Raw genomic sequence first — 23,763 nt, 5'->3', positions numbered from 1 at the left:
GAGCCGTCCGGGCCATGCCCAAGGCCCTGGCGGTGGCAGGGAACTGGCTTGGAGAGATACGCCCAGCAGGAAAACCAAGCTCCATGCCCCAGAGGACGGTGAAAATTAGTAAATAACAAAACAGCCCTAGACTCGCGATAAAACCACAAGAGTTTGCAACCCTATGAATATCCGCAGAGCCATAAATAAGCAGCCGGGCTCCATTTCTTGGCAACCTAGTTTATTGAAAATAGCAGAGAAAACTGGACACTTTTCAATAACGTTTTCATTACAATGTGCATTCTGAATAATATTTTTTTTTAAACCTTTGCAAGTAAACATATAACCCTGGGCGACAAACAAACAGACAAAATAAAATGCACCATCAGTTGAATTAAATTAAACAAAATCTAAAACCTCTTTTTTTTTTTTTTTAAAGAATGATCGCTCTATTAAAAAAAAATTACAACTTTCAAATATTTACAAACCTGGCATGACGACATATTTAAATATTTAAAACAATTTTACAAAATGACAATAGTGCGGGTTAGATGTCTTGGATTATTATTGGGTTTTTTACACTAAAAGAATGCAACCAAAAAGCAATGATAAACGAGACATGAATGCAAAGCGGTTAGCGGCTCGGTGAAGCAGACACCCTGGGTTTTGCTGGGTTAAGAGTCGGCTATGGATCAAGCCAGAAGATGTTCAGAAAGGACCTAAGGCCAGAGAGGGTCTGATTGTCTTTTACTGTGCTGGAAACAGGACTGTCTGGAGTGATGCTCTTAAAGAGGCAGATGGTTTTGAGGGTCGATCAATTTAATTCCTCTGAAATCCAGACAGTGCAAGGTTCAAAAGTGCTTAGGGAGTTGGGTGTTTGTTACAAATCTGGGGTGAACTGCCATTAATGACCCAGATTCTGATCTCGCTTGCCCCAGTTTTGCATAGGGGTTCCTCCAGGGACGTCAACAGAACTGACTCCTGATTCACACCAGCGGGACAGGAGGATGTTTGCCCAGTTCCCCAATGGTGTTTAGGCGCCCAGCTCTCTTTGAAGTGCTGGGCCTAAGTACCCAAGTCCCTTTTGAAAATGGGACTTAGCTCCTAAGTCACTGAGAACCTGATTTTTAAAGGTATTTAGGCACCTAACACCTGTTGGTTTCAAAGGGAGTTAGGCACCCACACACCTTTAAAAATCAGGCCCTTGGGCACTTGTAAATATTCCCTGTGTGTGTCTGTGTGCATAGACCTGTGTCCCAGCCTGATTTTCAGGGACGGTGGAGCCCTTTCCCCTTCCATTGACTTCAACGGATGCTCAGAACCTTCTGCAGCATGGCTACACCTCGGGCCCAATCCAGCACCAAAGAACCTGCCAGCAGCAACAGGGAACCAACCGGCCAACCCACCCCTGCTTTGCTGTGGAGAGGCCACCCAGCAACGGCAGACAGGCAGGCTCCACCCCAGCAGGTGTGCAATGCCTGTGAATGTGGTAGAGGCAGGATTTGAACCCAGCGCTCCTCAGTTCTGAGTTCTAGCCACTGCAGAAGACTTCCCCTGACAGCGGACGGGGCTGTGTCTTCTAGGCTGTACGCGCTGAAATGCTGAAATGATCAAATAAATCCGAGCGTCGATTCAAAACCAAACGCTCGTGGCAAAAAGGCCCTGTTAGACGGTAATACTGGAGCCGGCTTCACTTAGAACCAGGCCAATGTTTTTAATTTCAAAAAATGGCTTTTGACCACGATTTTTTGGTCAAAAAATTCAAGTGTTTTTGTCTTAAAAGTCAAAATTTGCCCTTTTCGTGTTGCTGATCATTTTTAACAAGAACATCTCCGTGGGTTTGGTTCTAAGTTGGGGCGGGGGCTGGTTTTTCTATAGAAAACGGAAACATTTTGATCAGAAACTTCAGGATTTGGGGGGGGGGGGGAATGATTCCCCGCCACAGCCACAAATTTCCTACAATAAATAACTGGCATTTTCCAGGCGGCTCTCGTTTGCCCATTACCGAATGCTCGCGAGCATCAGCAGCTCCTCCATGAATTCCGAGTCCAGCACCCACCCAGCAAGACAACCAGCCCGGAGTCCAGGCATGTTTCTCATCGTTAATTAGGCCTTTCTTAGACTCTGGTGACAAACGAAGTGCAACCTTCCTTTTTGTAAAGCTCTCGCTGAATAATCTTAAAAGTGCAAGTTGAGAGGAGACGGCTCATTAAGCCGACTGCTTTGGGACTGGAGACCGGCAAAGAATTCTGCTCCCTTGCCAGCTCTCGCGGTGTCCTCGCCCCTGGATTTTCATGCAAGATGGGACCGCATCAGCTGAAACAGCAGCAAACGCCGGCTGGGTAAATGGAAAGAGCCAGACGATGTCCAGGAGTCAGGAGATGAGATGAAAGGAAGGCGAAAAGGCGGAGAAAAAGCCGAGGACAGAACGGTTGGGCTGTGGGAGGAGAAATATTGCTTGGGCTGCTTAGATCTCGGCTGGACAAAGATCTGGGGCTTGTTACATGAGACACACAGATGGATTATTGGAGGCGGGCGGGTGAACGTAGCATCTCTGGATCTAAAAGCCAGTCCCTGCATTGCCTGAGCTACAGAACACAGGCTGCTGAGCTGCCAGGCTCACTCGGGAGGGACAGAGAGAGGCCTGGCATGAACGCCGATGCAGCAGATGAAGATGGGACCCAGCAAATCTTTCCCCGTCTTTAGCTTTCCTGCTTCTCTGCTAGATGGGCAAAGTGCTTCGAACAGCGAAGGATTCGCATGGGCAGGACAGAGGTTGAGGCGGCAAACCGGACACGAAGGTAGAGGCAGGTATGCAGAGACTAAACGGAGGGCAGTACACTGGTCTGTGCTGATGCCTCTCCCCAGGGATGCCCTTCACCCCCCTAGCCACAGCTGGGCATCTGGAACTCAGACCCTTTGGGTGGGTCTGCCCTGACGGCTCTAGCTGGCTGCGGTACCGGGGCAATGACGCCACGGCAGCACAGGCTGTACAAGCCCGTGCAGAACTGTGGGTCACTGCTCACGCTGCTCTGCCTTGGCTGCTATGGGTACCCGAGCTAGCAAGGTTAAATCTGCAACCACCCCCCATCCTTGCAGCGTAGACCGGCCCTGACCTCACTGCAGCCTCTCAGTGAAACGCGTCGGCTGCTGGACTCTACGTTGCAGCCCCCGGGGGTCGTGTCCCGTCGTCAGAGGCACATGTGAGTGGGGTGAGCATCAGCGGGTGGGGGCCAAACACCCCCCTTCTTTGGGGTTTGCTCCACGGTGCTCGTGCGCAATGGAAGAGCCTAGACAAGGAATGTGGGGCTTGATTCTGCAAACCCTCAGCAGTGCCGTCCCCTCACGGCAATGTCACGCAGCGTCTATGGGACAATGGCCTGTGAAATCAGCGGGACCGACCGCGGCCTTGAGGTTAGGCATGTCCCTGCATGATCTACTGGCTTGATCCAGAGCCGGCTGAGGTCCATGGACGGCCTCCCGTCGTGGTGTCTGTGCTTCCGAATCCCAGCGGTACAACCCCCCAGCAATCGTTTTATTGGGTTGCAAAAGCTCTTTTAGAAAAAGGCGATTTTGAAAATCACTCTCCTTGTAAACAACCATCAGCTCCTGCTCAGTAAAAGCCCCCTACTTAAACAAAATTAGAATCTGTTGCTTTCCAAAAATAGCCTTAACATTAAAAACCAGCCTTTTATTATATTAACTTTATACAGTATCTATCTCTCTCTATATATATTTTACTATGAGTAAAAACATATCGTTGGGTTTGAAACCCTGAGAACACTTCAACCTTCCTAACCACTCAGTGACAGACTTGAAGGTAAACAGACTCCAAAGAGAGACTGCTGAACTTGAATTAATATGCAAACTAGATACCATTAACTGTGGTCTAAATAAAGACTGGGAATGGTTGGGTCATTACACCAATTGATTCTATTTCCCTATGTTAAGTTCTCCTCACACCTTCTATGGGCCATCTTAATTATCACTTCAAAAAGTTTTTTTTCCTCCTGCTAACGATAGCTCATCTCCAATTGATTAGACTCTGCCTGTTGGTATGCATACTTCCACCTTTTCATGTTCTCTGTATGTATAAATATCCCCTGTCTGTGTGTTCCATTCTATGCATCCGAAGAAGTGAGCTTTAGCTCACGAAAGCTCATGCTACAATAAATTTGTTAGTCTTTGATACAGACTAACACGGCTGCTACTCTGAAACCTGAGAATTTTATGGGGATGGGGATTCTTTCCAGCAGGGGGCAGCAGAGTGCGCAGCAAACTTTCTACCAAGCTGCAATTTCTGGTCAATTGCTGGACATTAATAAGAAATACAAGAGCTTGGGCGGGTGGGGGCTGGTCCCCTGGTGCTGCAGGAGAGATGTAAAGGCAAACGTTTAAAAATAGATCTCTATGTTATGTACAATTATTATCTTAAAACAGCTTGGTTAAAAATTCTCCTGCCACAAATCTGTAAGGAGACCAAAACAAATAAAAATAAAAATAAACAATGAGGTATTTGAACTACCCGGGCCGGTCGCTAGATTCTAGTCACTGGAGTAATATGGTGGGCAGTGTATTTTCCTTGGCCCTGAATATGTTACAGCAAAAGCTAGCGAGCTCCTTGATCTCAGCCCCTCTGGGGTCTCGGCTCAGGGCGTCTCCCCAGTAATACTTTGTGCCTCGGTAGCACCTGCCAGCTGAGACTCTCAAAGAGCTTCACGAGGCTGTTTAAGCATCACCCCACCACCTCCATTGAGTGTGTGGGAGGGGGTCTCCCTCCCCCCTGCATTAAAGGGAGAGGAACAAGGCCCAGAGAAAGGGGCAGTGACTTGCTCAGGTTGGTGGCAGAGGCGGGCATGGAACCCAGGAGTCCTGGCTCCCAGCTGTCTGCTCTGATCACTTGGCCACACCCCCTCCTGCACCGCACCCCTCTGCTGTGCTGTTTGGGAGGGGATGGGAGGGAGCAGGTTCTAATTTGGTCTAACCCTCCCCATCCCCTGCCACCTCCCATCCCGGGGTGGTGGAGGGGCGACAGACCGGCGCGAGATGGGAGTCGGTCTCTGGGCACCGGCCTCCCACGGGGATCATTCTGCCGCCGCTCCCTGGAGCTCGCACTCGGAGCTGAAGAGCTCTTTGTAGAGCGGGGGGAACACAGCGTGGACGATGATGGGGTACATCTGCCGGAAGGACCGCAGCTTCTCCACATGCTGGTAACACAGACTGCGCAGCTTCCCTTTGGGCGGCAGCTACAGAGGAGAGAGGCACGCGGCATAAACACGGATCTCCAGGCCCCCGCCCCTCTGCTGAGCACTCGCAGACCAACACAGCAGTCCGTTGGCAATGGGGCCTCGGGGACCCAAAGCCGCTCGGTGGGTGAAACGAGTTCAGAAGGTCTCAGCTTGATCAAGGCAGTAACTGGCCTGGCAACGCCTGGGGCTTCTGTGAGCTCTTGTGATGTTGCAGAACATGTCTGGGGGTGCGTGTGCATGTGCATGCGAGAGTGTGTGCATGCATCTGTGAAAGTGTGTGTGCGTGCATGGTGCACATTGCATGTGAGTGTGTGACAGTGTATGTGTGTGGCAGTGTGAGCGCATGTGTGTGCGTGCAACTGTGTGCGTGTGCATGTGCGTGCGTGCATGTGAAAGTGTGTGTGCATATGTGCATGTGAGTGTGCAAGAGTATGTGTATGGCAGTGTGAGCGCATGTGCGTGCATGTGAAAGTGTGTGTGTGAATGTGTGCATGGTGCAAGTGTGCATTTGAGTGTGCGAGTGTGGGTGTGACAGACTGAGAGCACGTGTGTGTGTGCAAGACTCTGTGTGTGCATGTGGAAGTGTGTGTGTGTGACAGTGTGTGCGCGCGCATGTGTGTGTGTGCAGGCATGTGCACACGTGCAAGAGTGTGTGCATGTGCTCCCGTGTGTGTGACAGAGTGTGCATGTGCGTGCTTGTGCGCATGTGCTCTGCTGCCGGTCTGTGAGCATGAGCCCATTTTTGGAACCCTCCACCTCTACCGAACATTTGCATAATTACCCAGAATCCTCTAGTGAGAGTCCCTAATGTCCAACCTGAGCGTATTGTCTGCTCAGCGCAGATCTCTCCCCTCAGCCACCCAGCCCCCGATCCACATTGGACACGTGTAACTAGCTACAGGTCCAGCAGCCCAAGCCTCCCTCCCACTCTGGCTCCTTCCAGCATGGGAGCGCTGGGGGCCCACTAGCACAGTACAGGGACCCAGAAGCAGGCCCTCAAGTCCTTGCTCCTGGGCTTCCCACCACCAGCAGCATTCGAGAGGTGCCCTGCGCCGCAGGGCGTGTGGCTTGCGACAGAGGAGGCAGGTAAGGCCGTGGGACCGTGCACCTACCTTGGCCAGGATGCCTTCCCGGTGGGTTTTCCGTAACATGTGTTTAAAGGCCAGTTCCAGGTTATTCTGTAGCCTCTCCACCTTGCTCCTCTCCTGCAGCCATGGCCGATCTGCACCGAGACAGGAGAAGGCACCGATGAGCATTTCCCATGCCCGACCGGGGGGCGGGGTCTCTCTCGGCCCACGCCCACCACTCTTCATGGGCCAATGCTACCTGAACGACAGAGGGAGAACATTGCCTCCCTAGAGCCCGGAGTTCTGCTGCATGACAGTTTAAGGGGCAGGATGGATGGATCTCAGCCCCCTGCGGTCAGACCAGGCTGGGGTTATCCATGAGCTGAGGACTGCAACAGCGTCTGGCCAGCCACAAACACCCCACAGTGGCAACAGAGATTCCCGCCGAACTTTTCTGCAGTTTCAGCCCTGGGGTCCTGGCCACATGCTAGTCAGTAGCCTCCTAATGGGACTGGAGTGACATCTCACCCTCCACAATAACCCTGCCTAGCTCCCTTTCAGGATCTGAGCCCTGGTGCCTGAGGACGGTGGCTCGGGGTTGCATGGCCTGCAGGATGCAGCAGGCTGAGAAGGGGTCACTCTAAAGCCCCATCAGTCTCCCTCTGGTTCTATTCGCATGACCAGATGGGGGAGGAGGGGGGTGGCACTCTCGGCGCTGACTTGGAAATGGGCACCTCAGGGTGAAACCCAGACGCTTGCCCACCTGTGCTGGCAGGAGAGCAGAGGACACTGGTACCAGGAAGGAAAAGGTTTGGGGGCAGGGGCTGGTTGAAAACGTTCCATCATTTTTTGATGGAAAATGGGGGTTTTGATTGCAGGAATTTTGTCATTGAAATTGTGATATTTCATCGGTCAAACTGCTCGAAAACCAAACATTTTTTGGCCAAAAACTGAAATAATTCAATTTACAGGGGTGCCGCGGTTCCTCATGGGAGTGGTGGTTTCGGTGCTTGATCCGCCTTGTCTCCTCTATGGACCGGGTTCTCTGGGAGGACTACATTTCCCATGATGCTTCCCTTCACCAAATGAGAGCATGGTGCATCATGGGAGCTGTAGTCCAGCCAGAGAGCATGGCCCATAGAGGAGAATGGGAGCATAAGGCACTTGAACTACAAATCCCAGGAGGCACCTCAGCGCTAGGGATGTAAAAGGTTAACCAACCTTAGCTGTTAACCCAAGCAGCCCTGCACTGGCAGGAGAGACCCCAGCCCTGGCCACGCCAGCAGGACCCCAGCCCTGGCCACACCATACTAGCGGGGCTGGTGGGACCCCAGAGCCAGAGTGAGCCCCAGCTCCAGCCCCCACCGTGGCAGGCCCACCGGAGCTACCTCGGTTAATGGTTAACTGGTTAAACGATATAATTTTAATCGTTTAACCGGTGAACTTTTAAAACCGCTCTTTACATCCCTACTCGGTGCCATTATGAAGTGAAATATTTCCGGGGGGGTGGAATGGGGGAGGGGTCAAAAAGTCAACATTTCCCAGGGACCCCCTCCCCCACCATTTTCTGACCAGCTCTACTTATGTGGCTGTTTGACAATTAACATCAGGTATCCCCCCCGCACCACGATGGGGGCTGCGGCCCTAGGACTGATGGCCAGCAGACGCAGCGGACACTCACTTGAGTTGATGAGCACCAGGGCGGTGAAGAGGGCAATCTCGTTCTCGGAGAAGTGCAGCGAGCACAGGCTGTGAGCGAAGTCGAAGATGGAGCCGATCAGCTCGTTGCACCCTGGGAAACGGAGCAGAGCCATCAGTCGCCTGCGGCTTCCTCCCGGGCGGCCCCGCCCCCTCTCCAGCACCACCCAGAGCTGGGATTAGCCTTCCTCTCTAACCAGCCTCCCACAGGGTCTACAGGCATCGCGAGGATGCATTGTCCCCCCGGGGATCACAGGACAAGCCTCCTCCACCCGCTGGGGCTGGGAGGGAAGTCCAGTCTCCAGGGCTCATATAATCCTCTGCTTCTCTTCTGAGATTGGCAACAACGGGGGTTTGCTGCGCTGTGAACGCCTGGCCACCGGGAACTGGTCAGAGGCCACCGAAGATATTAATATTCCCAGAGCTTCAGCCCAGTCAGACCCAATTTCACTAGACGCTGCCCAGACACACAGTAACTGATGTCCACTGGCCCAAGGAGCCTAAGTGGCCATTGGTTGGGCCGTAGCGCCACGAGCTAGATTTGAACCAGGGACCTAGAAAGGGAACGGGCTCCACAGCTTGTTGCCAACCAGCCCCTCGGATATCGGCCGGGCAAAAATCAAAGCCACCGCTCCGGATCGAACACAGCAGAGCATCATACTGGATGTGACCCAATGCAGGCGTCTTCTTCGGGGCCTAGCAGGCAGCGCTGGCTGCTCTGGCTGGGAAGGGCCCATCACCCCCCCGTCCCGAGATTATCTCTGCAGAGATATTAATGTTGGCTGCTGGCAGAGAGACACCTGTGTTTGCCAAGCAGACTCATGTACTGGTGGGGCGCTGGGCACAGCCTGCCGCATTTGAATTGCGGTTACGCCTTAGTGCAGCCTCGTTTCCTTGAGAGAAATTTCTCACCTAGGGTTCGAAGAGAAGCAGAACAGTGAAAACCCCTTTACAATGGAGAGGAGGCTTCCCAACAGCTGGGGTAATAAAGAGAGGGGGGGGGTCCCAAGAGCAAGAGATCGAGGGCGGCCTTGTGGTTAAGGCACCGGACGGGAACTCAGAGGATGCGGGTTCGAGTCCTGGCTCGGCTGCTGACACCCTGGGCAAGGCGTTTTCAAATACGCTCAGCAACCCAGCTTGGGAACAAAGGGAGGAGCCGGGCACTGCTGAAAACCTGGCTGCTTCATTTCACTACCTAAATGGGAGCAAGTGCCATCTTGGTCTGCCTCTCTGGGCCTCAGTTTCCCCATCTGTAAAAGGAAGATGACTGTGTCGCATTAGTCTGGGAGCTCTCTGGGGCAGAGACCGTCTCTTACTCTGTGTTTGGAAAAAAGTGGGGCCTCTGGGCTTTACCGTAATACCGCGGAAATCATACCAAGCGATTTGAAGAGCTCTGGGCCTGCATATTTGCCCTCGAAGAAGACTGTCCTGTTCTCCGAATTAAAGGCACGGCACATTCGCACCAGAACCACTTCCATGGCGCCTGCAAAAACAAAGCCAGGGGGGGAGTGAAGAAGTTGCAAATGTAAACAGACTTAGCGGAGGTCCCAACACCTCTGCCTTTATGCATGAGAGCAGGGAGGTCCAGGGAAGTAAGCTAGCCCCAGGCACGGTATCTCCCACCCGTTTAGGGGGTAAGGGCCGAGTGTCACAGCCTTTGAGGTTACGTCTACACTGCTATCAAACAGGTGCCCGCTGCCCGGATGGGCATGGCTGAGCTAGCTTTACCCACACTAGCATGGCTGAAAATAGCAGTGACATGACGTGGCGGCATGGGCCGGGGCTGGCAATGCAAGCACATACCCAGGGACACCTCGCACGCTGCTGCGGCTTTGCTGATGTTTAGCCCTGCTAGCTAGATTAAAGCTGGCGCAGGGATGCAGTCACCCCATCTCCCCCGACTGCAGCGCAGACGTGGCCTGAGTCACGCTGTCCCGTTCAGAGCGGCTGGGAGATTCGCAGGGTCTGGTCCACCCTGGAGGTGCAATCGGAGACAATGTCCGTGCAGGACATGGGCCAAGCCCGTGGCTCCCACCCAAGGACGCTCGTGGTTTGGAGCCCGGCAGGCAGCCCCGGTTGCACGACGGGGTCTTGCAGCAGGACATGGGGCCGAATGTCAGAGCACAAATCCAGGTGCAAACAGCCCCTGCGGGCCGGGCGCTGTGCCTCCGAATACAGAGCCTGTGGGGTCTGCTTCCCAGGGAGGCTGTTCTCACGGAGAGCTCAAGGGATGGCCTCTTTATTGTCCCAGCTGGGGGAAGGGAGCATCCCTGCCGGGGGCCTGGCTGCAGCAGTTCCAGACGCGTACCTGCTTTCAGAAGCACGATCTGGTCGTTTTGGCACAGCTCCATGAAGCCGCCCATCCGCTTGGCAAACTCCACCACGTACTGGATGGCTTCCGTGATGCGGCAGGCACAGCGTTCCCACATCTCCTCCATGGACTGGAAGAGAGAAGGCCACGGCTGCACCATGCTGTACGGCTGGCGGCCCCTCGGCCCATGGGCCGTGTCCCATGACACTTGGCTCCTCCACGCCCCGTAGAGCACAGCTGTTCCTTACCCCACCCACCATGCCTGGTGTGGCTGCCCCAAAACCCCACATGCCCCATGCCACAGGGCATGGCTGCCACATAACCGTGTGCCATGCCTGGTGCGGCCACCCCATGTGCCCCACCCCATGTGGAGCAAGCGCCCCATAAGCCCACTTGTTAGCGAACAATCAAAGAAATGAAATATTTCAATTTGGTAATACAGCCGCTGTGCCTCATGGGAGTTGTAGTCTGGGTGTCTCAGACACCTGTTCTCCTCAATAGGCCAGGCTCCCTGGTTAGACTACATCTCCCATGATGCACCATGGTCTCCCCTCTTGGCGAGGGGAGGCGGTCCATTATGGGTGTCCCTGGCCCTGGTGGAATGTGGGGGATGAAGTCTGGCCGGAGAGCCCAGACCAGAGAGGAGAACAGAAGCATGAGTCGCCGCGGGGGCCATTTCTCAACCGAAATTTTCCATTTTGGGGGCATTTGTTTTTTTGATGAAAAACTGAAATTTCCCGTGAGAAGGGGGCATTTTCCGCGCAAAATGTCACTGAGTCGAAACCGCAAGTTTCTGCCCCAAACCATTTACAACGGAATATTTTCAACCAGCCCCGTTTACTGCACTTTGCACCTGTGACCCCAGGAGTCCTGCCAGGGCAGTTAACCCTTTAGTCTCCTCCGCAGAGGACAGAAGCCCAGCGGTTGCTCATTCATTAGCCATTTTCCTTTCCTCTCCCCACCGGGCCCAAAGCTGGAGTCTGTATTGATCCCAATGTTCCTATGCCAGGGCCATTATGAATTGCTCCGAAACGACTTGGCCGCGTCTGGAAAGCTGATGAAGCATTTAGCGAACCAGACAGAGGTTCCCATTTAGTTAATGGATCTTAATTAGCTGCTGAATCAAACAAACTCATTTTCTTCCCTCTGTCCCATCCCTTGATTTTATTGTGAAGTCCTCAGCTGAACCCAGCCGAGCAAACAGTGACTCACACAAAACCCTGCGCGCTGAATGAAGTCTCGATAAACAATAAAGGGGAGCATCGGCCCTACGCGGCAGATGTTAAACCCCAAAGTGCCACGAAAGGTCAGAGACACCGTGCGCTGGGTCACTCAGCCGAGTCCCCTCTTGCAGCCAGCGCTGAGCCGGCCCTGACCGCAAACTTGCTCGGGCTTCGTGCCAGCTAAGAACTCTTTGCTATAGGCTCTTCCACCGCAGTACAAGAGGAAACACCAGCAGAGGAACTGGTGTCATTTAGGAAGACAATTTATAGGCAGCCCCTATGGAAAAGTCCTCCAAAATTTAGTAAGGTTCCATAGACCTGAACAGAGGAGATCATCCTCTGGAGAGAATTTTTAAGCCAACCTTATAGAATTTAATATCCTTGCTAGAAAATCCTGCAGGCTGGTCTAGAACATCTGTAAAAGAACCATCCCTCCCTTCTCTGTTTAAATCCCCCTGGGCTATTTCCAGGTGGACAGTCTGATTCTGCTCCTGGAAAAACTGATTCAGTTTGGAACAAGTTGGGCCATAAGGGACTTGCCCAAAGGCCAGAGAGTCAATCAGAGCCAAGAGCAGAACGTCAGTCGTTTCTCTCGGCCAAACCCTTAGAGTCGCTGCCTCCTGCCCAGTCGCCGGCCCAGCCTTAACCGGGCCACGTAATGGATCTTGTGGTTGGGAAGCCTTCCTGCTGCTCTGCCTACATTCCCCACTGATCCCTTAGCGAGCTGGAAGGGAGGTGTTTATCCTAGCATCATACCCCGGCAGGCTGGGTTCCCAGGTTATCTGGCTACCAGCTTATCCCGTGCCGGGCGTCAGTCGAGCATAGAAGTCACTGCACTTACCCTTGGCAGGAGACTCCACCAGCTCCCAGCCCCGTCCTCCACCCCCCATCTCACCTTCTTCTGGTAGCTCCTGACTTCATCCCACGAGAACGTCTCCAGCCTCAGGAGCTGCAGATCTTCCAGGCGCAGCTGGCAGGTCTCCCGGTAGGACTTGAGGACATTCTGGGTCAGGTGCTCTGCGGACAGCAGGCGGCAAGGCTCAGAGGGGGAGCGCGGGGAATGGCTGGGCCTGTCCCTGGGCCACAGCCCTGATTCTCCCTTCAGTTTTTTCTGTGGTTTCCTGAGTCTATCGCTCTGCACTGCCAACCTTGGCATGCAGGCCCCTGTGTGTAACGATCTGCCCCCTCCCCCCAGCCCAGCACTTAGCAGAGTTTGAATCTGCAGTGTTAAAAACATGGGCCTCTCCTGTGTCAGTGGGGGAGTAACTTCACTAGCTGGTAGCTGCAGTAGGCTGTTATCCTCTGATATGGTGCAGGATGTTCCCATGGACATCCCATGGACTGAAAGGGGGTTCCAAAGAGGATGGATCTAGACTGTTCTCAGTGGTAGAAGATGACAGAACAAGGAGTAATGGTCTCAAGTTGCAGTGGGGGAGGTTTAGGTTGGATATTAGGAAAAACTTTTTCAGTAGGAGGGTGGTGAAGCACTGGGATGGGTTCCCTAGGGAGGTGGTGGAATCTCCTTCCTTAGCAGGGTGACCAGATGTCCCAATTTTATAGGGACAGTCCCGATTTTTGGAGTTTTTTCTTACATAGGCACCTATTACCCTCCACCCCATCCTGATTTTTTACACTTGCTGCCTGGTCACCCTATTCCTTAGAGGTTTTTAAGGCCAGGCTTGACAAAGCCCTGGCTGGGATGATTTAGTTGGGGATTGGTCCTGCTTTGAGCAGGGGGTTGGACTAGATACCTCCTGAGGTCCCTTCCAACCCTGAGATTCTCTGATTCTATGGAACGATGGGAGATGAGTGTAAGAACCATCATCTGAGTTGTCACCAGGGATCGAATCCAAGGCCAAGAGAACGAAGAGCAGCTGAAGCTAAGAGACTGAGCTTGCTGCTGACAGCTGGAGAAGACCCGTAATCCCCGTGTGGATGGTGAACCCCACCCCCGCCCCCCAGTAATACGGCCGGAGTGGGGATCCCTGGAAGGCCGAGGCTGCCCCGCCGGGCGTTCCTGCCCCAGGAGACTCACCGATCTCCGTCACCGAGGAATTGGGCGACTCCAGGATGCTGGTGAAGTTGGGACTCGTGTAGAAGTCGACGGTCTCCCCAACGTCGCCCCCGGCCTGGCCCCGCTTGCCCCCGCCGATGTCCAGCCGGGAGAGGTCCGGCGACGCCGGCATCTCCCGGGCGTAGAAGACGCTGGCCCTGCTCTCCATCTTGATCCGCTCGGGGCTGTAGTCCCTGGCAAAGGGGCCGCGCAAGTTGTCGCTCAGCCGGCTGTGGCCCTTGGCCAGTCCATTGGGGTAGGCCAGAGCCGCCGTCTCGTCCGGAGACTGGCTCAGCCGCGCCTGTCCGTTCAGGAGGGCCGTGGAGCAGCCTGAGGACTCCAGCAGGTCTGGGGAGGAGGCCAGCTTGAGTTGCCCGTTAGCCAGGCCCAGGGAGTAGGCCGGGGCCACCGCTTCGCCGCCTTGCTGCTGCTGCTGTTGCTGCTGCTGCAGCTGCTTCTGCACCTCGGCGTGGAGGCTGTCGCGCTGCTTCTTGGACATGCGGCCGAACTTGACGGCTGGAGAACGAAAGGGCAGGGAGGAGTCGAGTCGGGGCTGAGACCGACCCTGTGTTCACGGCCGGAGCCATTGGGAGGGGCCCTGGGCTCCCTCCCTCCCAGCCGCTTCCCCGGAGATCCTGAGCAGCAGCCTCCATCTCCTGGGAAATCCGGGAGCCATAACGGGGCAGCGGGTCCCATAAGGAGCCTGCAGCGAGCTGCCAGGGACGGAAAGGGCAGAGGAGCTGCTCTCATTGACAGCGGTGGAGTCTGGCTCCTTGTGCCTATCAAGACCCACCGAGTTTGTTCTGTTAAGCAAGGGGCCCGGGCAGCACTTGGATGGGATGGGGGGACACCAGCGGTGGTGCAGCAGGGGGGTGACTACCTAACAGGGGTGCTTTCCCCCCAACAAGTCAGTAACGAACCCCCATCACTCCCCTCCAGCAGCAAAGCACCCCAAGCGGACAGAATGCAACCTGGATCTCTAGCGAGCCCTGGGCGTTTTCCCTGGAGCAGGGCTGCAATTCGGCTCATTTACACTCTGCCCTGCGGCTCCAATCCCTTTCACTTCTCACCCTAGGACAACACTGCTCTGCGGCTGCTTGAACAGCTCCCACGGCCCACCCCAGAGGTGGCTGCATTTCAGAGGTGGCCGATCACCGGGGGTATAAAATGCTTTGGGATCCTTGGGGATGAAAGGCCCCAGAGCGGCGATTCGCAGACTTTCTGCCCCCAGAAGCTCCCAGCTTGGCGGCTGCTCCCTCCCCTCCAGCAATCTGGGAAAAGCAGGGGGAACGACTCCCAGCCTGAGATCCCTCGCGCTAGGGAAGCGCCCAGGATCTAGGGCGGGGGGCGGCTATCTCAGGATCTGGGCGCACTCACTTGGGAGCGGGGACAACGGTGTGTCCTCTGCGTGTGGTCGTGTGGGTCTGTATGTGGTCGCGTGCCTGAGCAGGAGCCTCATCTACCCAGCTGCAGAGAGGAACCGCGGTCGCAGCGGGAGGCTGATCGCATGTGCCACGTGGTCGGGCTCTTTGGCTCTCTCGGGCGACCTACATACTCACCACCGAGAGACACCCAGCTAAAGGCTTGAGCTACTTTTTCCATCCTCCTTGGATTGGGTCGGTGGGGTGTGTGTGTTTGTGTGACTTTCACTCTCCTCCTGGTTGGTTTAACCCCCCTGCCTCCCCCGCTGCCTGGCTCCGGGCTGTGCGCTGACGGTGCTACCTAACCAGCCCGAACTCTCGCTATCTGCACTTCTCTTTCACTTTCTTCGGCCTCCGCTTGTAGCTTTTTTAGCACCTTTAATAATCCCCAGCCCGAGGACTCCTCCTCTGCTGAGAAGTCTGGCGTCGAACCTTTTTATGCCCAGCGGGCGGAAGAGAATGAAGGTTCGACCCCTCTCTGGGCTGGAAAGGAGGGCGGTTCCCCTGCTCTTGTCCCGGCTCCTGTGCGCCGCTCTGCTGGCGTTCAGAGGCCTTTGCAGCCTGCAAAGGGCTGAGGGGGGATTCTGCTGGCTCCGGCGCTGCGCTGGGCTGCCATTGGCTGCCTTCCACAGACCCCGCCCCCACGTAGGGGGCATGCTGGGGGCGGGGCCAGAGCACATGCAGCTAATGGCTAAGTTGCCCTGTGCCACAAGCCACAGGTAACTCTGCAGAAGCTGCTATAACTTAGAGAGAGTTTGGCCCACTGATTCGGGTGCTAATCTCTGACTCATAAAACCTAGGTTCAATTCCCTGCTTTGCTACAAGCTGGGTCGCTCTGTGCCTCAGTTTCCCCATCTGCACAATAGGGATAATAGCACAGACATAGAGGCCAGCGAGGCTGCTCCAAGTTACACTGGGAGGAGCTTTCAACCCTTAGAGCAGCACAGAAGGAAGAGGGTGGGCACCTGGGCTGCAGGTTCTCACCAGCACCTGGAGGGGCTGCAGCTTAAACTCTCACCCACTGAGCCTCAAACTGGAGGATTTGGGATTGTGACAGAAGCCGGCTGCCGTTTGTCCAGCCTCATGGATTTTTGGTGATAAATGGCTTGTGGTCAAAGAGAAACATTTCTACAGAAAAAAAATCTTTCCCAATGACATTTTAAAGTTTTTTAAACCAAAAACTGAACATTTTTGGTTAAAATGTTTTACTTTCAACAAAAAATTGGGGTTTTTTGTTTGTTTTTTTTTTACTGAAAACCACATTTAACACCCCCCCTCCCCAAAAACAGTTTTTTGTTGAAAAACCCAAAAAGCAGCTGGTACCAGCCACTGTCAGAGATGAGAGACTGGCTTAGATGGACTAAAGGGCAGAAGCAAAAGAAATCTCCATATTTTTACAGCCAGAGCCAGGTATTTTTAACTTCAGGGCAGAAGAAATGAGTCAAATGCAGGGACCTCTGGGGTGGGAGGCAGCAGCTGTTTTAAGAGATCCTTCACTCAGCACTGAAATGCAGCCACTTCTGGGGTGCGGCCTGGCAGCTGTTTAAACAGGGATCCTTCACTCAGCACTGAAATGCAGCCACTTCTGGGGTGGGGCCTGGCAGCTGTTTCAAACATCTTACCATCTCGGGACATCCCCAGGCTGAGGCATTTCTGCAGCCGGCAGTGCTGGCAGCGGTTGCGGCTGGTCCGGTCGATCTGGCAGTTCTGCTGGCGGGTGCAGGAGTACGTCACGTTGCCCTGCTGGCTTCTGCGGAAAAACCCCTGAAACAACGGGTTGGGGAGAGAGAGACACACACAAACTGACCACGGCGGCTCAGCGGCTTGTGTGTGAAGCCAACTAGGGGTGCCAACGCCTGGGGGAGGAGCATCTGTGGCATAAAATCAACACAGTGGCTGGTGCTGACTGGTCTCAGGGCTAAACAAGCCATGATGGGCCGATCTCTGCCCGGGTGTGGCGGTAATGGGCCCAGGGGCCAGGGCATGCTTGCTTAGCTGCTGGGCAGGTGCAAAGCAGGGCCAGAACTCCAATGGTCCCGCAGACCCTGGGCAGCATCTGCTCCACGGCCCCTTGCAGGGGGTGGCGCTGTTCCAGGGCTCTGTGTGTTTGGGAGCGCTAAGGGAACTGGAAAGGAATCCCACACCCGGGGCGCCCCCTGGTAGCAGAGATCAGGCAAGCGGGGGCAGGACGGCGGAGTGGGAGCGGGGATTTGGGGTGTTGTTCACCTTGCAGCCTTCACAGGTGATGACCCCGTAGTGAATCCCTGACGATTTGTCCCCGCAGATCTTACACGGGATCACTTCTATTTGTGCTAGGATTGAGAGAGAGAGAGAGAGGGATCATGAGCGCTGCTCCCTGCATGTCCCTGCTTGGCTCTTTGGCACTGTCGTCTAATGCTTCTTAGAGCGAGTGGGGTGGGGGGTGCTGAGAGTCAGGACTCCTGGGTTCCATTCCCAGCTTTGGGAGGGGAGCGGGGCCTAGTGGGTTAGAGCTGGGGAGGGAGGCTGGGAGCCAGGACTCCTGGGTTCTATTACACATACCCTCTCAGTGAACCCCGGGGGGGTGACCCCATTTAAGAGAGAGCAGAGCTGGGGTCCTTAAATGGCTAAATCAGCCGCCAGGATTGCGGGTGGAGCCTTTATGTGAATAAACTCGCTTGGCTGGAAGCTGGCGCCCACAGAGAGGAAGGATGTACCTTGCCAGCTCCCCAGGAAAGTGCTGTTACGCAGAGTTTGCCCACACTGGGGCACCCTCGTCTCATGTTTCCTCCCATGCCTGGATTCCTGGGACTGGCCAGGGCGCAGGGGCGCTTGGCCGGCTGGATACCAATTCGCAGGGATCCCAGCGCGCTGCGGTAACCCGGCCAGCAACTGGCTGCTGGGGCTGTCACTCAGACGGTGTACCTCTGCTAATCCCGCCCCTGCCTTCCAGCCAGCTGCCAAACTCAGCAGAGAGAGAGGGGCAGAGCCCAGCCACACTCCCAGTGGCCTCGGGAGGGAGGGAGAGGGGTCGATTTCACAGATGGGGAAACTGAGGCACGGGGAGCAGCAAGGACTCACTCAAGCACAGAGCAAGGCAGGGGCAGAGCTGGGAATGGAACCCAGGAGTCCTGGCTCCCAGCCCGCTGAGGGTCAGCAAGAGAAACCTCATACACTTCATCCCACTCTCCCTCCGAAGGCAGAGCACAGAACCCAGGAGTCCCGACACCCAGCCCACTGCTCTAACCACTAGGCAGCGTGGCTCCGTAGCACATCCCTCTGCATGACGACGCCTTCTCCGAGCCGGGCCGTGGTGCAGGGCTGGTGCTGGCTGATCTAGCCAAGGGCGCGGGGTGGGGAAAGCCAGGGAGAAAGGGCGGGTCACAAGGGAGCCAGGGCAGGACGGCGACCCCAGACAATCACCCAAGAGCCACCTAACTAGGGTCCCCATCCCCACCCTTCGGCGGGACCGTGGAGAGAACAACAGGCAGCTGGAGCTCTGGATGGGCCAGGGCACCAGTTTCCTGGAGGGCAGGGAGGGCCGTGGGGCTGGGGGCCCATCCGGGAGGGCAGCAGAGCGTCCTGGGAAGAGCCGGCAAGTCGCAGACTGGCAATAGCCCTAAGCGCCCTGCCCACCCCCCGGAGATTATCATCACATGATGGCCGGTTACATAACCTGGAGATCATCTCATAATCGGGCAGCCAGGCCTGCGGGGGCCCCCTTAACCCTTTCGCAGGCAGCTGCTGCCTGGGCACTCTGCTCCCCAGGGGGTTTTCCTTAGGGAGCTGGATTGGCAGCCCTGGCACTCCCCTCTGAGTGCTGGGAACAGAACCCTGGAGTCCTGGCTCCCAGCCTCCCCGGCACACCCTGCTGTAACCACTGGTGAGAAATACCTGGGACAGACACAAATCCTCTCAGAAGACACTGAGACACCTAGGATCTTGCGGTAATAAGCAGGGGTGTATTGTGGGGATCAAGGCTGGATAAAGGCATAGACACTGTTGTCTGTCCTAAGGCCCCAGCTGCTGGAGTTAGGGGATGAGCACCAAAATTCAGCTTTCATTTAAACAAGAAAAGTTACTCCTCAAGGATGCACAGAAAATGGGCCCTGAGTGCAACCAATGCCTGCCTGAATCTGCAGACAGCCTACCCCAACAGCTCGGAGAGGTGTGAACAGCCTCGTTCCCAGGGACTCAAACCTACTGCTGGCCCAAGGAGGGGCGGGGCTGCCGTGTGGGGCAGGGCTATGGCTGTGCATGTGTTTGGCCCCAGACTGCTGTTCAGGGAATCCGGAGAAGGGTAAATTTTTCCCAGAAGGGCAAGGAAATAACTCTTGCAAAACCCCCAGGCCTGTCACTGCTAGGGGGCTGGCGCACAGTTTTAAAGGAGGGTCAGGACTATGAATAAACAGCCCGGAGCAAACCGGGGAATCGCGCCCTGCTCGTGCGTACACGCCCGGGGTCCGACCAGTGTCACTGGGGCTTAAAGTCTTTGGCACCGAGTCTGCTTGTATCCGAGGGTCGAGGACCATGGGTTGGGGGCTCTGCTGACAGCAAAGGGTTTGTGGGGACTGACGCACTGAGTTCCCTGCTGCTTTGTGGCGGGAATGTGATGCCAAAAATTAAGCTGGAAAGGGGGAGAGAGAGGGTATGTGAGGCAGAAGACTGGGAATCTGGGTCCTGGGTTCTATCCCCAGCTCTGAGAGGGAAGTGGGGTCTAGTGGTTAAAGTGGGGGGCTGGGAGCCAGGACTCCTGGGTTCTATCATCAGCTCTGGGTGGGGAGTGGGGTCTAGTGGTTAGAGCGGAGCGATGGGGCAACAGGACTCCTGGGATCCATGCCGAGCTCTGGGAGGGGCTGATCCAACAGGGATGAGAAGCAGCACAGCAGCTGCTGCATCTTCCTAACCCCCCTGGGCCTCTGGTCACGGGTTGCTGTGAGCATCAAAGAGCTCTGAGTCCCTCAGATGAAAGCCCCTTGCGAAGGGCCATGTGTAACCACAGCCCGCACCTTCCAGGCCCAACGGCTGCTTTCCCGAGCGTCTCCTCCCCGCCCCCCGCAGGCAGCCGCCTGGCACCGGCCCAGCTCCTGCGCTAGTTTGCTCTGCGATACGCCAGGCGCCCATTTGGTTTGTTCTTCCTCTCTAGAGCTTCCCTTATCGATGTCCCCCTCCCCCCCCCACTGTTTAATGAACCCAGGCGATCAGCGCCCTAAATAAGGACCGAGAACTCGTCCCCCCATCGTCTTCGAAACCTCAGCAGGCAGCAGATTGCCTGACGCTAACCCACAACTGGGACGCACCTCCCACCGCGCAGGAAGGCAGAAACTTCTCCAGGGCAGAGAAATCTCACAGCCTCCCCTCCATTGCTCACCACACACCAACAGGTGAAAACCCCTACCTGCTGCTCGCAGGCAGGTACCGGTAAACAACTCCCCATCGCCCCCCGGCAGGAGCGAGCTAATGGGGCCACGGGGCGGGGGAAGCACCACAACTTTCCATCGGCACAAACACGCTGATACAGGGCTTTAAAGGCCCCGTGAGGCTCAGGGAGAGAGGCTAGTAAATCACAGGCTCCAGGGCTATTGCACGGGCAGGGGTCAGGAAGGGAGTTGCTTCTCTCCTAGCCTCCAGCCAAAGCAGGACATGGGACTAGATGGAATCGGCGGGGTTGCAAGCGGGGCCAGATCCTGGCTTAGATGAGTCACAAATGTTTGATCTGCCCTGTCTAGTCCGCTCCCCTCGGCCTTTCGAGGTGTGATTCAGCCGGGGGGAGGGGAGTGACGGGTTGGATCACAGAACCCCCCTGGGGGCTGCCAACTGATGTGCCAAGACTACTTCTGCCCCTGCTTTCCCTGCCAGCTTGGGACTCCAGCACCTTGTCTTGCTGAGCCAGACACGCCCGTCTGCGCCAACACAGACCCAGGGTCTGAACCACGTGCCCCAAAGCTGCAGACTTAACTGAAAGCAGCTTAAGAAGTGTTCCTGTCTTTAACACTCAGATGCCCAACTCCCAATGGGGTCTAAACCCAAATAAAGCTTATGCAGGGTAAACTCATAAACTGTTTGCCCTGTATCACACTGATAGAGAGATATGCACAGCTGTTTCCACCCTTCCCTCCCCCCAGGTATAAATACATACTCTGGGTTAGTTAATAAGGAAAAAGTGATTTTATTAAATACAGAAAGTAGGATTTAAGTGGTTCCAAGTGGTGACAGACAGAACAAAGTGAATTACCAAGCAAAATAAAATAAAACATGCAAGTCTAAGCCTAAAACTGAATACAGATACAATCTCACTCTCAGAGATATAGTAATATATGGAGATCTACCTATCTCATAGAACTGGAAGGGACCCTGAAAGGTCATTGAGTCCAGCCCCCTGCCTTCACTAGCAGGACCAAGTACTGATTTTTGCCCCAGATCCCTAGGTCAGTGGCTCTCAAACTTTTTTACTAGTGACCCCTTTCACGTAGCAAGCCTCTGAGTGCGACCCTCCCTTATAAATTAAAAACATTTTTTATATATTTAACACCATCAGAAATGCTGGAGGCAAAGCGGGGTTTTGGGGTGGAGGTTGACAGCTCGCGACCCTGCATGTAATAACCTCGTGACCCCCCGAGGGGTCCCGACCCCCAGTCTGAGAACCCCTGCGCTAGGTGGTCCCCTCACGGATGGAGCTCACACTGGGTTTAGCAGGCCAATGCTCAATGTTTCTGCTTTGAGCAGGGGGTTGGACTTGATGACCTCCTGAGGTCCCTTCCAACCCAGATAGTCTATGATTCTTTCACAGTCTGGACGCCTTCCTAGTCTGGGCACAATCCTTTTCCCTGGTACAGCCCTTGTTCCAGCTCAGGTGGTAGCTAGGCGATTTTTCATGATGGCCGCCCCCTTTGTTCTGTTCCCCACTTGCATATCTTTTGCATAAAGCGGGAATCCTTTGTCCCTCTCTGGGTTCCCACCCCTCCTTCTCAATGGAAAAACACCATGTTAAAGATGGATTCCAGTTCAGGTGGCATGTTCACATGTCACTGTAAGACCCCCAGCCTGGCTCACAGAAAGGCCTGCCTGCAAACAGAGCCATCCACAGTCAATTGTCCTGGTTGATGGGAGCCATCAAGATTCCAGAGCACCATCAATGGCCCACACTTTGGATAATTACAATAGGCCCTTAGAGTTATATTTCATATTTCTAGTTTCAGATACATCTATACAAATAGGATGACCAACTCAGTAGAGTATTAGCTTTGTCATGACACCGCACAAGAGACCTTTTGCATGAAGGCCCCCACCCCCCGTCGCCGTTCTATAAGCCACATCCCCTGCTGGGCCGCGACTCGTTAGAGAGACAGCAGTATTCATAGGTTACCCCTTCCAGGATGGATTTATTAACTACCTGAGCAAGGAGCGACCCAGACTGCGGCTGCAAGGAGACTGACGCAAAAAGGAGCATGTGTGAGAACATTTGCAGTTGGTCCTGACCCGAGACACTAAGGCCCTGATCCTTGAAGGGATTTAGGTGCCTAACTCCCATGGGTGGAGTCATAATGGAGACTGACTTCCCCTCTCCAGGTGGGCAGGGGGTACCATGTGTCTGATCCTCACCCTGATGCTGCCTGTGGGAGCTGTGGACAAGCTGAGGTGTCATTCACCAGGACCAAGTACATTCAGATGATCCACGGCACCCCGGAGAAAACAGGGCTCTGCAGACCATTAAAAAGGAGCAGAGAATTAGCCCAAACACAGGGACTTCTGTGCCGTTACATCAGGGGTTCCTTTGGTCCCAGTACTGCTGCTTTGTGCTTACATCACACACTGCGCATGTACAATTGGTGCGCACACACCTGCACACTCTCAACCTCCCTCGACCCACTTCTTCCCCCAGCACAGAATTAGCCTGCGGAACTCGCCGAGACAAGATCTCCCCGAAGCCAAGAGCTCTGCAGCACAGCAGAAGGGGCTGGACTCTTATGGGGCTAACAAGAATAGCCAGAGTTACAATAGCGAGTGGGGGAAGGGATGTCGACTCTCCTGCATCAGGGCATCAGGAAGGGAATTCTTTCTGGCTGCCCTAACGCAGCCGGGGCCGGCTTTTGCGTGCTGATACATTCCTGTATTTCCTTAAACAACACGGGGGCTAGTAAGTTTGTCTGATAACAATCAGCCTCTATCCTACGCATTCCATTTCCTCTCTGCAACCACCCACTGCTCAGACCCAACGAGAAGAAAAAACCACAAGCTTCAATTGATGCGCCCCTAACCTCACAACAGAATGATTGTAATTTTTTTTTTTTGGGTCTTTTCAATCTATCTATAGCAAATCAAATCGGTGGGAATGGGCTCCGGGTTTGACTCAGAAACAGGAACCCAGTGCCTGACTTAGTCAAAAAACTCGAACACCAGAGAGCAAGCTGCCAGTAACTCTCATTTTCAGGTGATGGCTGATGCCAGTAAATTCGACCTGAGAAAGGTCAGCGAGGTCTCAGGCGAATTCCCCCACAGCAACCCCATAATTGACGTGTGATGCCCGCGGGTGGCTGAGTAAGAGGATGAAGCCAAGACTTCGGAGGGGAGGAAGCATCAACCCCCCCCCTCCAAAAAAATCCTTTGATACCAAAAAAGTGCTGCGTAACCTGGCCGGGAACCAGCCCCGGCCAACGTTCCTGACTTTAACCACCGAGGGGCGTCAGCGGGCGGGTCCGTGTCACGCTTCCCGTGGCGTCACGGGAAGTTCCACGCGCCCGCGGTGGGGGTGGGGTAGGGCACATGGAACTTACTGAAATGGG

At 54.8% G+C, this 23,763-nt stretch overlaps 1 protein-coding gene across 2 annotated transcripts in view; it reads right to left on the bottom strand.

Annotated features, from left to right (window-relative positions):
- Window positions 1-212: 212 nt before the first annotated feature.
- Window positions 213-23,763, bottom strand: part of RORC (RAR related orphan receptor C) — a 69,304-nt gene continuing 45,753 nt past the window's right edge. For both annotated transcript variants that reach the window (XM_039513235.1, XM_039513236.1), the window contains 10 exons: window positions 17,228-17,313; window positions 16,624-16,765; window positions 13,563-14,096; window positions 12,423-12,544; window positions 10,302-10,434; window positions 9,369-9,476; window positions 7,977-8,087; window positions 6,341-6,450; window positions 4,199-5,225; window positions 213-3,753 (listed from right to left, as the gene is read on the bottom strand). In XM_039513235.1, the coding sequence (XP_039369169.1) occupies window positions 5,064-5,225; window positions 6,341-6,450; window positions 7,977-8,087; window positions 9,369-9,476; window positions 10,302-10,434; window positions 12,423-12,544; window positions 13,563-14,096; window positions 16,624-16,765; window positions 17,228-17,313 (1,508 nt within the window). In that variant the 3' untranslated portion in view covers window positions 213-3,753; window positions 4,199-5,063. The remainder of the gene's footprint in view (window positions 3,754-4,198; window positions 5,226-6,340; window positions 6,451-7,976; window positions 8,088-9,368; window positions 9,477-10,301; window positions 10,435-12,422; window positions 12,545-13,562; window positions 14,097-16,623; window positions 16,766-17,227; window positions 17,314-23,763) is intronic.

Source organism: Mauremys reevesii, linkage group 24, assembly GCF_016161935.1.
Source record: "Mauremys reevesii isolate NIE-2019 linkage group 24, ASM1616193v1, whole genome shotgun sequence".
In the NCBI taxonomy this organism is placed as follows: domain Eukaryota; kingdom Metazoa; phylum Chordata; order Testudines; family Geoemydidae; genus Mauremys; species Mauremys reevesii.
Note: the sequence above shows the minus strand (reverse complement) of the source record. Positions and strands in the feature narration are given on the sequence as shown.